At 43.3% G+C, this 14,121-nt stretch overlaps 1 protein-coding gene across 3 annotated transcripts in view; it reads right to left on the bottom strand.

Moving 5' to 3' along the window:
* Positions 1-14,121, bottom strand: part of TP53BP2 (tumor protein p53 binding protein 2) — a 104,330-nt gene that overhangs the window by 18,184 nt on the left and 72,025 nt on the right. For all 3 annotated transcript variants that reach the window (XM_040351392.1, XM_040351390.1, XM_040351391.1), the window contains exons 11-15: positions 11,623-11,730; positions 11,202-11,350; positions 8,577-9,003; positions 5,134-5,924; positions 2,143-2,280 (exon numbers count right to left, since the gene is read on the bottom strand). In XM_040351392.1, coding sequence (XP_040207326.1) covers positions 2,143-2,280; positions 5,134-5,924; positions 8,577-9,003; positions 11,202-11,350; positions 11,623-11,730 — 1,613 coding nt within the window. The remainder of the gene's footprint in view (positions 1-2,142; positions 2,281-5,133; positions 5,925-8,576; positions 9,004-11,201; positions 11,351-11,622; positions 11,731-14,121) is intronic.

Here is a 14,121-nt window from a genome sequence, read left to right as displayed (position 1 = left end):
AAAGTAATAATGCTGGGACATGACCTGGAGAGGGACAGGGAGGTTTGGCTCTAAAGTTGAACCATATATTACCGAATCCCTCAACAGCCACAAAAAAGACACTTTGAGTGCACCAAATACCTTTTTTGCAAAGGCAGATATTACTTTATAAATTTAACAGTGCAGTGCTGTGGGAGGGACTCAGTAGGCCCCACCCACTGCAGGCTGCCAATAGAAAACTACAGGAGAGGGAAGATACAAGACCAGTCATCTTGCACAAGTAGAGAGCAGCAGTGACTGGTCTTTGTTACACCAAGTTCCTGTACAGAGGTAACATTTGGGGCCAGATCACACTATAGAAACGCTGTCCGGGTGCGTTCCAGATGCTTTTCTGCATGCGCATTTTTGGGGTGTTTTTTAATGCAGTTCAGTGCATCCCCCCCCCTCTCTTTTTTCCGTAAACTTAAATAGGGACATGTGTTCCAGTGCGTTTTTGGTGCATTTAGATGCGTTTGTGCATTCCAGTGTGTTTTTGAGGTGTTTTACAGCGTTCCAGTATAGTCCAGTGCAGGAAAAATGCAGTGTGTTCTACAGTTTTTTCTGGAACTGGAACGCACGGGAACTGCAAGCACTGGTGTGAAATATGCCATTGAAAACCATATAACCTACTATCCATGCGTTTTGACTCCATGTGGTGTGACCTGGCCTAAAGGACATGTGTGTTCCAGCAAATTTTTTGTGCGTTCCAGTGCGTTTTTAACCACTTCCCGACCACCGCATGTACATGTACGTCCACAGAATGGCACGTACAGGCAGATGGGCGTACAGGTACGTCCCCGCCTTTCCGCGGGTCCGATCGGGACCCCCCCCCCCCCGCTACATGCGGCGGTCGGATACCCACGGGGAGCGATCCGGGACGACGGCGCGGCTATTCGTTTATAGCCGCTCCGTCGCGATCGCTCCCCGGAGCTGAAGAACGGGGAGGGCCGTATGTAAACACGGCTTCCCCGTGCTTCACTGTGGCGGCTGCATCGATCGAGTCATCCCTTTTATAGGGAGACTCGATCGATGACATCAGTCCTACAGCCACACCCCCCTACAGTTATAAACACACACTAGGTGAACCCCAACTCCTACAGCGCCACCTGTGGTTAACTCCCAAACTGCAACTGTCATTTTCACAATAAACAATGCAATTTAAATGCATTTTTTGCTGTGAAAATGACAATGGTCCCAAAAATGTGTCAAAATTGTCCGAAGTGTCCGCCATAATGTCGTAGTCACGAAAAAAAAAAAATCGCTGATCGCCGCCATTAGTAGTAAAAAAATTTTTTTTTAATAAAAATCCAATAAAACTATCCCCTATTTTGTAAACGCTATAAATTTTGCGCAAACCAATCGATAAACGCTTATTGCGATTTTTTTTTACCAAAAATAGGTAGAAGAATACGTATCGGCCTAAACTGAGGGAAAATTTTTTTTTTATATATGTTTTTGGGGGATATTTATTACAGCAAAAAGTAAAAAATATTGATTTTTTTTCAAAATTGTTGCTTATTTTTGTTTATAGCGCAATAAATAAAAACCGCAGAGGTGATCAAATACCACCAAAAGAAAGCTCTATTTGTGGGGGAAAAAGGACGCCAATTTTGTTTGGGAGCCACGTCGCACGACCGCGCAATTGTCTGTTAAAGCGACGCAGTGCCGAATCGCAAAACCTGGCCTGGGCATTTAGCTGCCTAAAGGTCCGGGGCTTAAGTGGTTAATGTGTTCTACAGCATTCCAGTACAGGAAAAAGGCAGCATGTTCTACTTTTTTTTTCTTGGAACGCACGGGAACTGCAAGCACTGGTGTGAAATATGCCATTGAAAATCATATAACCCATTTTCCATGAGTTTGTAAAGCAGAAAAAAAAAAAAAAACGCACTGGACTGCATGTGGTGTGAACTGGCCCTTCATACTGAATTACTGCACAGATCTGGAAGAAATACAAAAATCACACCAAGATTCCAGAAACAATACACAGGCCTTTTGTATTAGACAATATTTTCTTATCCCCGAGTTCAGCTTCAAATATCAGAAATGCCTGGACATAAACTTTACTTACAGAACGGGATCTCTATTTAAAGCTTCCCCATGGAGGAGCAGAAAAAAAGAACTTACTTCGTAGATTATTCTCTGCACGAGATCAAACTCTCCCTCCAGCGAGGAATCAAGCAGCAAAGCCAGAGGATTAAACTTCACCCTCATCCCGTGTGCGATTCTCTCTGAGCCATTCTTTCGCAAGTTTGTTCTCTTTCCCTGGGGAGAGAAAAAGGGAGGAGATGTTGTATAAAATAAAAAACAACAAAAACCCACGAAACACAAAAAACAAAACACGAAACAAAAAAAAAAAAATAGAAAATAAAAAACACGAAACAAAAAAATAGAAGATAAAAACACGAAACAAAAAAATAGAAGATAAAAACACGAAACAAAAAAATAGAAGATAAAAACACGAAACAAAAAAATAGAAGATAAAAACACGGAAAAAAAAATAAAAAAAACACACACCTCCGATTAATTATTATAACCAGTGAGTTATGGAACATATTGGCTAAAATCCCAATCAAAGTGACAGAACTAGATATGTAGTACTAAATTTTCATTTCTTAGGGCCCTTTCACACGGGGCGGGGGATCGGATGAACACGGACCGCGTGTCCGTGCACAAAATCGGATCTTTGCGGAGGCGGGTGATTACGGGTGTCAGCAGATGTTTATCCGCTGACACCCGCAATCACATAGGGACCAATGTATGTGCCTTTTTCATCCGCAAACGGATGTATAAAAAAATGGACATACGGTCCGCACGTCTGAAAGGGGAGTTTTTCTGCAGATTGTGCTATCCAAAAAGAGTTGGATTTGGTACATTGTGTAACCAGCCCTTCACAATCAAGTCTGAGATGAAGGTTGTGATGGGGGTGTGGCCATTACTCTGCTACAACAGCACAGAGCACTTCAGTGTGAAGGAAGGAAGCAGAAAAGGATATTTTAAGGCCCAAATCGTGCCTGTGGGGCTACAGGACTGTAAAACGTTTTAAAGAAAAAACCCAGTGAGGTGTCTGGTCTCAGGCGATACACGGAAATTAAACAAATCCTCCTACATACGTTGTACCTGTTTATCTGCAGTCTTCTCTATATCCAAAGTGCAGAATTTATAAAGCTTGTCTGAGCCGTCAGAAAAAAGTGGGTGAAGAGCTGAAGTCACACTCTTCTGAGATCAGTGAGGAGAGCTCTGAGCAAATTGGAGGGAAGAGACACGCCCCCCTTCACACAGGAACAGAGCTGAAGCTGTCAATCAGCTGGAGCTCCTCCCATCACAATTTTTCTCTTGGTGTCAGGAACACTTGTCAGAAGTGATTCATGCTGATAGCAAGGAGTGAAGTAAAGTGACACTTGCTCTGTAGTGATAGACAAGTACACACTGTAGAGAGATATGCTTTGTTCCCTGGCTGCGTTATTGGTAAAGCGCAGCTAAAAAGCCATTGTTTTGGCTGCACTATTCGGCCGTTAGCAAGGCACTTTTAACCCCCGCTAGCGTTTGAAGAAAGGGTTAAATGCGACTGTATCGCTGCTGCCGAAGTGCCCCCCCCCCCCCTGAAAAAAATTCAGCGGATGCCCATGTCTCCGCCCCTGCTTTTCAGAGCTTGGAGATTCTATGTAAATTCTGCACTTCTGAATTGATGTAGGGGGTGATGCTGCTGTACATAAACAGGTACAACTTTTGTAGGAGGAATTGTTTTAGCCCTGTATATCACCTGAGGCCAGTCTCTTCATTGGGTACATTGTAAGGGTTTACAAGGAAAATTCTTTCAAGGAAGGACAGTGAAGTGCACATTTTGGACAGAGAGGGAAATCAACATCTATACAATAATCCACGATGTCTGTAAAACCTGTGTGGATATCATATGTGCCTAACACTCATTAGAACTGAAGTGGCTCGGAAAATCCGTGAACCATTCTTAATATTACAAACAAAATTCGACAAAACAAGTCCAGATGAATGAAACTACTACTAGCTTCTTACCTGTGGAGCAACACTGAGAATAGATAACCACCAAACTAAACCTATGCCTATGCCAAACTAAACCACTTTGCTGACTTGTCAACATCACAAACGAATGAGAACACTCAGCTAAAAGTACGGCAAAATAAGTTGCCCGCATCAACAAATTACATTTTAAACCTCAACTGTAGCGTTCTATTCAAGAAATAGGAAGGCACAAACAGCAGAACAAGTACTATCAGATGATCTTACAATTCCCCACGCTACAATTTCCACCAGTTGGAGAGATTTTCTATCACTTCCTGTCATGTGCCAAGATTAAAGCGGAGTTCCACCCAAAAATGCAACTTCCACCGTGGTGATCAAGGTGACCTACGCCACTTCCGGGGCCTACACTGTCCTCCCCCGCTGTCTTCTGGGAAACACACAGGTCCCAGAAAAGAGCAGGGACCAGTGAGGACATGCAGCGCGACTCGCCTGCGCAGTAGGAAACCAGGAAGTGAAGCCGCAAGGTTTCACTTCCCGATTCCCTCACCGAGGATGGCGGCGGGGGCAGCTGAGAGCCGAGCGATTGATCGGCTTCGGCTGTTGACATCGTGGGCACTCAGGACAGGTAAGTGTCCATTTATTAAAAGTCACCAACTGCAGTATTTGTAGCTGCTGGCTTTTAATATTTTATTTTTTTAGGCGGAACTCCGCTTTAGGGTCCTTTCAGTTTTTCAGTCCGCTCCGTCGGCTCAGCGGGGATTCCCGCTGAGCTCTTGGCGGATATGGCGGTCCCCGCACACAGTGCAGGGACCGCCCTGTCTCTGTTCCGCTGTCCCCTATGGGGAACCGGATGCAGACGGACCGTGTGTCCGTCTGCATCAGTTCCATTCCGCCGGACGGAAGAAAAATAGGGTTTTCTTCCGTCCGAAAACCGGATCCCGACAGACGCGGACGCTAGCGGATGCTCCATCCGCTAACGGACACGTTCCCATAGGGATTCATTACAAGTCCGTTAACGGACTTGTAATGAACGGACAGGCGGAACGGACATGTGAAAGGGGCCTTAAGCTGGAGTTCAGCTTTACATATTTGCCCTAAAGTAAGGAGTGTGATACTTACTGGAGGAAGAGAGAATTGCTCTGTGATTTCTGGAGGGTGCATGTTAATGTCCTCTACCAAGTTCTCTGGGTCTCCTCCAGTGGGGTATGGGGGTGGAGGGTAGGGAGGGTACTCTTCAACATATGTCTCAGGGGGCTGAACGGTATCCTGAGTCACCTCCACCTCTGCTGGGGATGGCAGACCTGGAAAGGGGATTCCCTCAGGAATACTGTCTGGGCCTAGCTCCGGTGAAGGAATGTCTATGTCCTCGGAGAACATGCCAACATCCTCTTCAGGTGGGAGAATATCCAAGACATGCAGAGAAGAAGAATCTTCTGAGGGGGGTTCATCCTGTATGTCTGTGGAGACTTGCAAACCTTGAGTCTCTGCGGAGCTCTCAGAGATCGGCGTCACAGGGGTCTGCTTGGGGGCAGAGATGGTCTCCATGGCAGCCAGGGTAGTCCTCTGATACAGAAGCTTTTGAATGTTTGGCCCATTGGGTCCTTCTGGCTCGGTTATGGAGCTACGTTTCTTTAGCGGCCTGGGGGCGTTGTACAGTTTCCTTCTTAGAGCCTCCAAATCTGCGTCGCTCTGGTTACGGTATGGGTTGGATAAAAATGGCAGCAGTTTGGTGGGGCTGAGGGGACGGGGAATCCTTTCGGTCTCCTGGTTTTCACTGCTGGCTGCCGGTGTCTCAGAGTCTGGTTCTGGACTGCTGGATTTCTGTCCATCTACTAAGGTGCCATCTATATGTAGACTGCCGTTCTGCTGGTTCTGAGCTGATGCACCACCAATGACTGGTTTACCATAAACTGAAAGTAGAAAATGAAAAAAAACAAAGTATATTACAAATAGACCATAACACAGTATATTACACAGCAAACTTTTACAAAGCTGCTTAAAGTGGTTGTAAACCTAGTTACACAACTTTTACCTACAGGTAAGGCTTACCTGTAGGCATTGCAAATATCTCCCAAACCTGCACATTTACCATATACGCTTGCACTGACATCATCGGCGCATGTGCACTGAAGAAAGGGCATGATCCTGCAATTTCTAAAAGGGCCTGTGACTGACGTCTCCCGCGCAATTTGCATGGGAGTGACGTCACACAACTCTGGTCAGTCGTGGAGCCGGAGTCCATTGCCCCGCAAGGAAGAGGGGTGAAGATGGATGCGGCCAACAAAGGGGACATCATGGGCTTCGTTTGCAGGCAAGTGCAGAATAATGGGCTAGTATGCTAGAAGCGTTGCAAAGCCTAAGTGCAGCTAAAATATAAAATTTTAAAAATCCGCACAAGGGACACAACTTGCAGTTAGTATGTGCCACGTGTGCTGATGCCTCTTCTATTAGGTGTAATCTTCCTGTGTCCAGAATAAAGAAAGTAGCCTCAATGAAACCTTTAAGACAGGGGTGTCCAACCTGTGGCCCCAATATATTCCCTAGAACACAGCTTGTTAAGAGAAAGGAGCAAACCCATGTTTTTCCGAAATGCCAGTGTATGTCTGCAAGTGCTGGGTCATACAGATCAAAAGCACTCAAGACATCTAGCAGTCAGGCATTGATTTGACTTGTGAACCCAACAACCAATGAATCAGAACATAAATACATATAGAACGTTAGATAAATTCTAAAGTGACAATACTATTTAACCACTTGACCTCCGGAAGATTTACTCCCCTTTATGACCAGGCCATTTTTTTTGCGATACGGCACTGCGATATTTTAACTGACATTTGCATAGGCATGCAACGCTGTACAGAAATTACATTTATATCCTCCTCCCCTCCACACACAAACAGAGCTTTATTTTGGTGGCACTTGATCATCTCTGCATTTTTGAATTTTTTGCGCTATAAACAAAAAAGACCAACAATATATATATACATACACATATATTATATATACATACATACATACATACATACATACATACATACACACACACACAACCAGGCGGTCCCCGGGTTACAAACAAGATAGGACTGTAGGTTTGTTCTTGAGAGCCGGTTCACAAGTCACGCTCCGCTCTAATCAATGGAACCGTTCTAATAGGAGCGACTCAAGTCGCTCCGACTTAGAAAAGGGTTCTTGTACGACTTTGGGGGCGACTTGCATTGACTTCAATACAGAAGTCATTTTGCAAGTCGCCTCTTAAGGCCGTCTTGAGATCGCCTTGCCGAGTCACCCCCAAAGTCGTGCCGCCCCAGTGTTAACCGGCTCCCAGTTGAATCTGTTTGTAATTTGGAACAGGTACATTTTTAAGTGTAGCTCCAGCCCAAAAAATGTATTACTGTATTAAGCTTTTTGGAAAACAGAGAAGGGTCATCACCCCTGTAACATTTGTTTTGCTGTCTGTGCCCCTGTTCAGAAGATTTTACCTCACATTCTGTCCCAATGACAATTGGATTTAGAACATTTTGGGAATTTCCCTTCCTAGGGGTAGATTTTCTCTCACTTCCTGTTGTCTCCTTCCGTTTGCAAGTCGGATGTTTGCAAGTACCGCCTGTGTGTGTGTGTGTGTGTGTGTGTGTGTATGTATATAATATACACATACATACACACACACACACACACACATATACATATATACACACACATACACATGCTCAGTAGCAAGTTATGAGACAGGAGCGCTCGTTCTGGTAAAACTACCGTTCATAATAGAGTAAGCACATTCATCACGCTGCAACAGACAGAAAAGCGCAAATCGTATTTTACCAACACGGAATCAGCTGAAGCAGCCCCAAGGGTGACGTCATCCGCTAGAGCATTTTTTTAAAACGATGGTGTGTGGGCAACGTCGTTTTAATGATGAAGTTGGAAAAACTTCATTTTTTCTACATGCCAAACATAGTTTCTTTTCATGCCGAAAAATGATTGTGTGTACGCGGCATTAAACAGTGATCAGCGCTAAACATATGCACGGTCACTGTACTAACGACACTGGGAAGGGGTGAACCCCTAGGCCAGGGATATGCAATTAGCGGACCTCCAGCTGTTGCAAAACTACAAGTCCCATCATGCCTCTGACTCTGGGTGTTATGCTTGTGGCTGTCAGAGTCTTGCTATGCCTCATGGGAATCGTAGTTCTGCAACAGCTGGAGGTCCGCTAATTGCATATCCTTGCCCTAGGCCAATCAAAGGATTAACTGTGTGCCTAGCCAGTGTTTTTGTGTACACTGTGCGATGCTTTCACTAAAAGATTCGATGGATTTTCGTTCCTTGCTTTGCAGGGAACATTTTGTTCAGTTCTACGGGTTTTTTCCCCAAATATCTGGATTTTGAATCCAAGCTACAGACTTAATTAACCAAAAGAAAAATCTAGCACAAACCAGAAAACGGCCAACCTGTAACCCCAAAGGCTTGCTATACCAAAACACCTACAGTGCAAGAGAGCAGCCCATGTCTGCTGTACCAGACAGTCCCAGCAACAGATGATTGTAGATTAATTCTATGCTTACCACTGGAAAACTGAGGCCGTGTCTGAGCTCTGCCGAGGGCACTCTGTACACTGTAGTTCTTCCCAGGAGTCTGCTGCTTTGTGTACATAGAGTAGATAGAACTAGCAGCCACCATCTGAGGTTTGTTGAACTGCGGCACTGGCGGGTCTTTGGCCGGCTGAGGAGTGAACGGACGAACTGCCACTGCAGGGGGATTATCCAACTTGGCGGGTGGTGGAAGTTCCTGGCTGGAAGGCACAGACAGCCTCTGCTGAACAGATAATTTCTGTTTGTTTGCAGCGTAAGTCGGTGTAGGCTTTGGTGGGGCTACGTCCGTCTTTGTGTCAGCTGCAGCAGGCTGGGGAGCTTGACTGTAGTAAGGCAAGTTGATCTGTTTTGGTTTGGAAGGAACAGGTGGTGGAACTTTTGCTGTGTTCTTATTTGCCGTCTGTAATAGCAGGAAAAAATAAAATAAAAATCTACCTTTAAGAAAAGAACACATGTAAACAATTCAATATCTTAGCTGAAGACTTTTACAGCAGGTATTGAATACCTATGCAAAACACCCATATAACTACCCATAAGGAAAAGTTAAGCTGCTTTTAACCAGTGAAGCAATGCACTTCAATGTGCCCACCCCCCAACAGCTGCTGTTCTTCAGGACATAGGGTCTAAATTTATAAAAAAAAAAAAAAAATTGCAGACAGGCTCTTAACTGCAGAAGAGATATGCAAAGTCTTCTGCAATAAAATAATCTTACCTGCCTGCTCACAGTCTTTATTAATGTACATACACAGTGCAGCTCAGTTTACATCACCAACACTGTGCCTATGAGCCGGGTGAATAAAGTACTGCACATGCATGGAGTTACATCATAAAGCACCAGCCAATCATGACAGACGAAGACCAAAACATGGAAGAAACCCAGGAGAAGATGCTGGTGAGGGCCCCAACAAGCATCAGACTATTGGAGCAGAGGTAAGTATTGTAGACTTTGAAAGTCAAGTAAAGTTTTTTTTCCCCCTAATCACACTTACCTAGGTGGGTGCAGCATCGGTCCGATGTCCCCCGCCACCTCTGCACTGAGAACCGAGCGATCGAACATCGCCAATGTCAGTAAGCAGCTCTCCGCTCTGCCGCCCCCCTCGCACTCACTGGAGCGCTGAGCTGTGGAGGGGCGAGGAGTGGCTGTCTCAGGCTCTCAGCGGCTCGCTGAGAAGCCGAGACTGGTATCAGTCCAGGCACCTGGCGAACCCAGACTTCATTGTCGTGATGACGCGGTGCCTGGACTGATTCCAGTGATGTCAGCAGAGAGCAGATTTCAGATCGCTCTCTGCTGAAAACGTGTCATAGGAGTGCAAAACAAATTGCAGTCCTGTGACCCAAAGGAGAAGCCCAGCCAAACAAGCTCAGGCTGGACTTCTTTAATATAGCTTCTAAATGCATTTAAAATCACAAACAGGAAAATCAGCACGATGGACATCTTACAGTCAGCAGGATGTATTATATATACATACATTATCTATATATATATACATACATTATCTATATATATATATATATATATATATATATATATATATATATATATATATATATATATACACACACACACACACACATATATATATATATATATATACAAAATATGTATACATATACATACACACACATGTACATTTTTATACTTTAAAACAGGGGTGTCAAACTAAATTTTCTTGCGAGCCGAATCAGTATTATGGTTGCCCTCAAAGGGTCATTTATATATGCAAGACTATACCCCTCTGCCGAACTGCATAAAATAGTGGGTGTGGCCAAATTTTGGGAGGATTTTAAAGAGGCAATAAATACCAGGAGTGCATTATGTGCAGAGTTCAGGGATGCGCCATGTACAGAGTGCAGCATTCAGGGATGCGCCACGTACAGAGTGCAGCATTCAGGGATGCGCCACGTACAGAGTGCAGAATTCAGGGATGCGCCACGTACAGAGTGCAGCATTCAGGGATGCGCCACGTACAGAGTGCAGCATTCAGGGATGCGCCACGTACAGAGTGCAGCATTCAGGGATGCGCCACGTACAGAGCGCAGCATTCAGGGATGCGCCACGTACAGAGCGCAGCATTCAGGGATGCGCCACGTACAGAGCGCAGAATTCAGGGATGCGCCATGTACAGAGTGCAGAATTCAGGGATGCACCATGTACAGGACTTCAGGGGTGCCAGTGGTGAGCGCAGAGCAGGGGGAGAGGGACATTCTGCCAAGGTCCGGCAGAAAAAAAAGCCTGGGAGGACCACATAAATTGGCCTGGCAAGCCGATTCAGTCCGTGGGCCTTGTGTTTGACACATGTGCTTTAAGAGAAGCCTGTACAGAAAAAAAAAAAAAAGGAGCTCATCGCTGCCGACGATCTTAAAATGTTAGTTACCTGTCTGTCTCTGCCATATATACTTTCTAAGCTACTGACCTGAGCCAGAAGAAGAAAAAACTTCCGATCTGCATACTTGTTTGAAATCAGTGACTCAAAGCATTGAAGCCTATGGCGCAGGTTTTACAAAAAGGAGTGTTGTGTAAAGAGAGCCTACCTATTTTCATTGTATAGTTTTTCCTTTGCATACGTGTACAGTTACATTTTAAAGCATGTCAAGTACCTGAACATCTCTCAGAAGATCTTCACTACTCTGATTTTTTCTTAAAGTGCCAAAGTTGGGGGGACCGGGAGGAGGCTGAACAGAATCAAACATAGAATTGGGTCTGGTCTTCTTATCCTTGTCCCGTGCTGAGGGGTCTGCGTCTGTAGCTGTAAAGTGAGAAAATATCAGTTGTAACCAAGCTGAAAGAAAAGCCTTTTAGGCGACTAATCTTTATGTTCTTATCACACCACCCCAGGCAGCACTACACTAAACTGACCACAATACAATTCTGTAATGAAGATGGGATGAATGACAGCTATTCACAGTAACACAGAAAAGATTCAGTACAGAGATAACGTAGGAGGATACAAATGAAGATGAGACATTTTGCAACGCTCTCCTGCATTCAAACATTCCCGTTCTTGCAGATCTCGCTCACCTTTTCCGCTGGTAATCACAGAGCCTTTCGCTGCGTTTTGACTCTCGCCATTAACAGCGCTCCAATCAGTGCCAGCCTGCTGGGATTTAATGCTGTGGACCCCGGTGCCTGGAAAAAATAGAAAACAAACTTTACACACAATGCACAGTGTTCTGTGGCTGCACAAGATACTCATTATTCCCAGCTCATCACACATCACATTCTAGTGACATCTCCAAGGACTGGAAACTCCATTGCTTTAATGGAATCAATAGGACCAGAAGAAATGTAAAATGCTCAAGGATGAGACACGGCACAAGAAGTGGGCAATATACTAATAACATAGCCAGGGTTCATATTGGAGCTCAACAACCTATACCCTTTTGCTCTAGGGAAGCAAATGACTGCATAGGTATATAGACTAGGGGGGGAAAAAAAAAAAAAGTTTAAATTATTTAAAGCTGGAAGTTTCATTTGTTTATATTAGACTTCCTATTGTGACATTTTTTTTAATCAGACCCATTTTTATTTCATACTAGAGCTGCACGATTAATCGTTAGAAAGTCGTGATCTCGATTCAACACCCCCCCCCCCCTCACGATTTCTATGCAGAATTTCCCCAGTCATTCATGTAACAAGTGTAGAGAGTAAAAATAAAACACGGGCAGTCTGCCAAGTTTTTCACATCATTGTCCACACTGGCAGACAACTATAAACTTTGCAACCTTTCCTTCTTAGCTCAAAGGGATGAACTTAGGTCTGTAAATGAGGGAAGTTTAACCACTTAAAGACTAAGGCTCCATTCACACCTAGGCGTTTTAACGCCTGAAGCGCGACGCTACAATACGCCGGAGGGTCGAAATTACATTAGTCTCTATGGAGACTGTTCACATCTCAACGCCGAACGCTGAAACGACGATCGCCTGAAGCTCAAACAAGTCCCGGACCCTTTTTTGTCGCGCGTATCGGGCGGTTTGGGCGTATTTGAGCGTTTCCATTTCCCATAGAAAGTAATGGAAACGCTCGATTCAAGCGACTTGCGCGACAACGGGCGTTTCGTCGCTTTAATCAATAGAACTTGTCGCCCATGCAGAAGATTAAAAAAATCTACCAACATAGCAACAAGTGATGAAAAGATGATAATTTTTCCTATTGGCTAAAATAAAAAACGTCAAAGTAAAAAACGTCGGACAACGCTGTATGCAAATAAGCATCAAAACGCCGGAAAAAAACGACCGAACGACCGACGCTCAGGTGTGAATGCAGCCTAAACCTTTTCCGACACTTGTTGCTTACAAAGTTAAAATCAGTATTTTTTTTTTTTTTTGCTAGAAAATTACCTGGAACACACACACACACACACACCCCAATATATATATATATATATATATATATATATATATATATATATATATATATATATATATATATATATATATATATATATATATATATATATATATATATATATATATATATATATACATATATATACACACATATATATATACACATATACACACACACATATATACACACACACACACACACATATATACACACACACACATACATACATACATACATACATACATACATATACACACACACACTACACATCAATGAATTAAAAATAAAATAAAAACAAAAACAGTAAAAAGTTTGCTAAATTTTTTTGTATAATGTGAAAAATGATTTTACGCTGCGAGAATCGTGATCTTTATTCTAAGCAAAAAAATTGTGATTCTCATTTTAGCCAGAACCGTGCAGCTCTATTTAATACCCAGTTTTAGATCCAATGATGTCGTCACTGGGTTTTTGTGGTAATGCAGGCAAATCATGGCTGGTGGGAGGAACTAGCAGGGCTGTACATACCTTCCTGAAAACATAGCCTCAGTACTCTTCATGAGCCCTCAGGTCCAATGCAAGCAGTGTGCTTGATGCTGGACATCTTCCAGAATGGAAATGGGGTGGGCTCGCTCTGGCTTGCTGCAGCTTCCAATGCAAATCAGAGTAAGCCATTTCAGTACAGGAAAGGTTAAGGCTGGAGTTCAGCTTTAACCACTTCAGCTCTGGAATGTTTTACCTTTTTCATGATCAGGCATTTTTTTGCCATTTAACTGGTAACTGCACGTTCATGCAACGATGTACCCAAACAAAATGTATACACATTTCATCTGTTTTTTATTATATAAAATGTAGAATTTTTTTTTATATATATATATTATATATATATATATATATATATATATATATATATATATATATATATATTTTTTTTTTTTTCTTTTTTTTTTTACTTACGGCTATAAAATAGAACCATTAAAAAAAAAAAAAAAAAAAAAAAAAATTTACAGCAGCAACTATAATAAACATTATATTACCAAAAGTATTGGGACACCTGCCTTTGCACGCACATGAATTTTAATGGTATCCCAGTTTTAGTCCGTAGGGCTCAATATTGAGTTGGCCCTCCCTTTGCAGCTTTAACAGTTTCATCTCTTCTGGGAAGGCTGTCTA

This window comes from Rana temporaria, chromosome 4, assembly GCF_905171775.1.
Source record: "Rana temporaria chromosome 4, aRanTem1.1, whole genome shotgun sequence".
NCBI lineage: Eukaryota > Metazoa > Chordata > Amphibia > Anura > Ranidae > Rana > Rana temporaria.
The sequence above is the reverse complement of the archived record's forward strand: the minus strand, read 5'-3'. Positions and strand labels throughout refer to the sequence as shown.